This window comes from Nannospalax galili, unplaced genomic scaffold (genome assembly GCF_000622305.1).
Source record: "Nannospalax galili isolate Female #2095 unplaced genomic scaffold, S.galili_v1.0 scaffold881, whole genome shotgun sequence".
Lineage (NCBI taxonomy): Eukaryota > Metazoa > Chordata > Mammalia > Rodentia > Spalacidae > Nannospalax > Nannospalax galili.
Window position 1 is genome coordinate 709,275 of NW_008344709.1, and position 1,617 is coordinate 710,891.

At 37.8% G+C, this 1,617-nt stretch overlaps 1 protein-coding gene across 1 annotated transcript; it reads left to right on the forward strand.

Annotated features, from left to right (window-relative positions):
* Window positions 1-264: 264 nt before the first annotated feature.
* On the forward strand, window positions 265-1,203 carry LOC103740367 (olfactory receptor 8D2-like). Its single transcript, XM_008840947.2, has one exon. The coding sequence runs from the start codon at window positions 268-270 to the stop codon at window positions 1,201-1,203; it is 936 nt and encodes a 311-aa protein (XP_008839169.1). The 5' UTR covers window positions 265-267.
* The last annotated feature ends 414 nt before the right edge of the window (window positions 1,204-1,617 follow it).

The following is a 1,617-nucleotide window of genomic DNA, read 5'->3' on the forward strand; positions in this document are numbered from 1 at the left end:
GAGTTAAGCCTGAGAACAAAACAAAAACCCACTGGCTTAAAAAGGATAAATCAATAGGGTTGAGTATAACAAAGACTATGGTTGCATTCAGTTTTCATCTCCAAGCACTCTATAGGTCCTTGTACAGAAGAAAGGTAAGGGATACATGAGGTTATAAGAGAGAGAAAACAACAAAAGACCCATGACCTTCTGCTTTAAGAATCAGAAAATAAAATTCCTTATGAACTCTATGTCTCTCTACTTCCTACAGATAATATTTTATAAGAAATGGCTACCACAAACCATTCTTTGGTGACTGATTTTATCCTTGAAGGGTTAACGAGATGCCCAGATCTTCAATTACCACTCTTCCTCTTGTTTCTTGGAATATATGTGGTCACAGTGGTGGGGAATTTGGGCATGATTCTCTTAATCACCATCAGCTCTCAACTTCACTCCCCAATGTATTATCTTCTCACTCATTTATCCTTCATTGACCTCTGCTACTCCTCTGTCATTACCCCTAAGATGCTGGTGAACTTTGTGTCAGAGAGGAACGTGATCTCCTTTCTGGAGTGCATGACTCAACTTTACTTCTTCCTGATTTTTGTCATTGCAGAAGGCTACCTCTTGACTGTCATGGCCTATGATCGCTATGTTGCCATCTGTAGCCCACTACTTTACAACATAGTCATGTCCCACAGGGTCTGTGCCATAATGATGGCTGTTGTGTACTCACTGGGAATCTTTGGGGCCACTGTCCATACCACCCGCATGTCAATGCTATCCTTCTGTGGGTCTCATATTGTGAGCCATTACTTTTGTGACATTCTACCCTTGCTGACTCTTTCTTGCTCCAGTACACATATCAATGAGATACTGCTGTTTATTATTGGAGGAATTAATACCTTAGCACCAACACTAGCTGTCATCATCTCTTATGCCTTCATCCTGACTTGCATCCTCCACATCCGTTCCACTGAAGGTCAGTCCAAAGCCTTTGGTACCTGTAGTTCCCACATCATGGCTGTGGGCATCTTCTTTGGGTCTATTACATTCATGTATTTCAAGCCACCTTCCAGCAATAATATGGAACAGGAAAAAGTGTCTTCTGTTTTCTACACCACAGTGATTCCAATGCTTAATCCCCTTATCTACAGCCTGAGGAGCAAGGATGTGAAGAATGCACTGAAGAAGGTGATTGGTGGAAGGCAGTCATCCTAACCTAGCGAGAACAAGAAAGTAAAGGCCCTTACTCTCAATGAGAAAGATTAGTCATACCTATTTAAATTATGAATATTTTCTGTTTGAGAAAAACTGATACACGTTAAAATTTATTTTTATTCTTTTTTTCTTTTTTTATTGAAGTTTTGTGAATTTAATGCAACATATTTTGATAATATTTAGGATCCTTACCCTATCTGTTCCTCCCTTTACTCCACTCTAACAACTGTCAAATAAAAATATATAATTATATAAATAGATAGAGATAGAGAGAGAGATTATAGATGATAGATGTTGATTGATAGATAGATAGATAGATAGATAGATAGATGATAGATAGATAGAAATAGATAGATGATAGATGATAGATAGATTGATAGATAGATAGATGATAGATAGATAGATAGATAGATA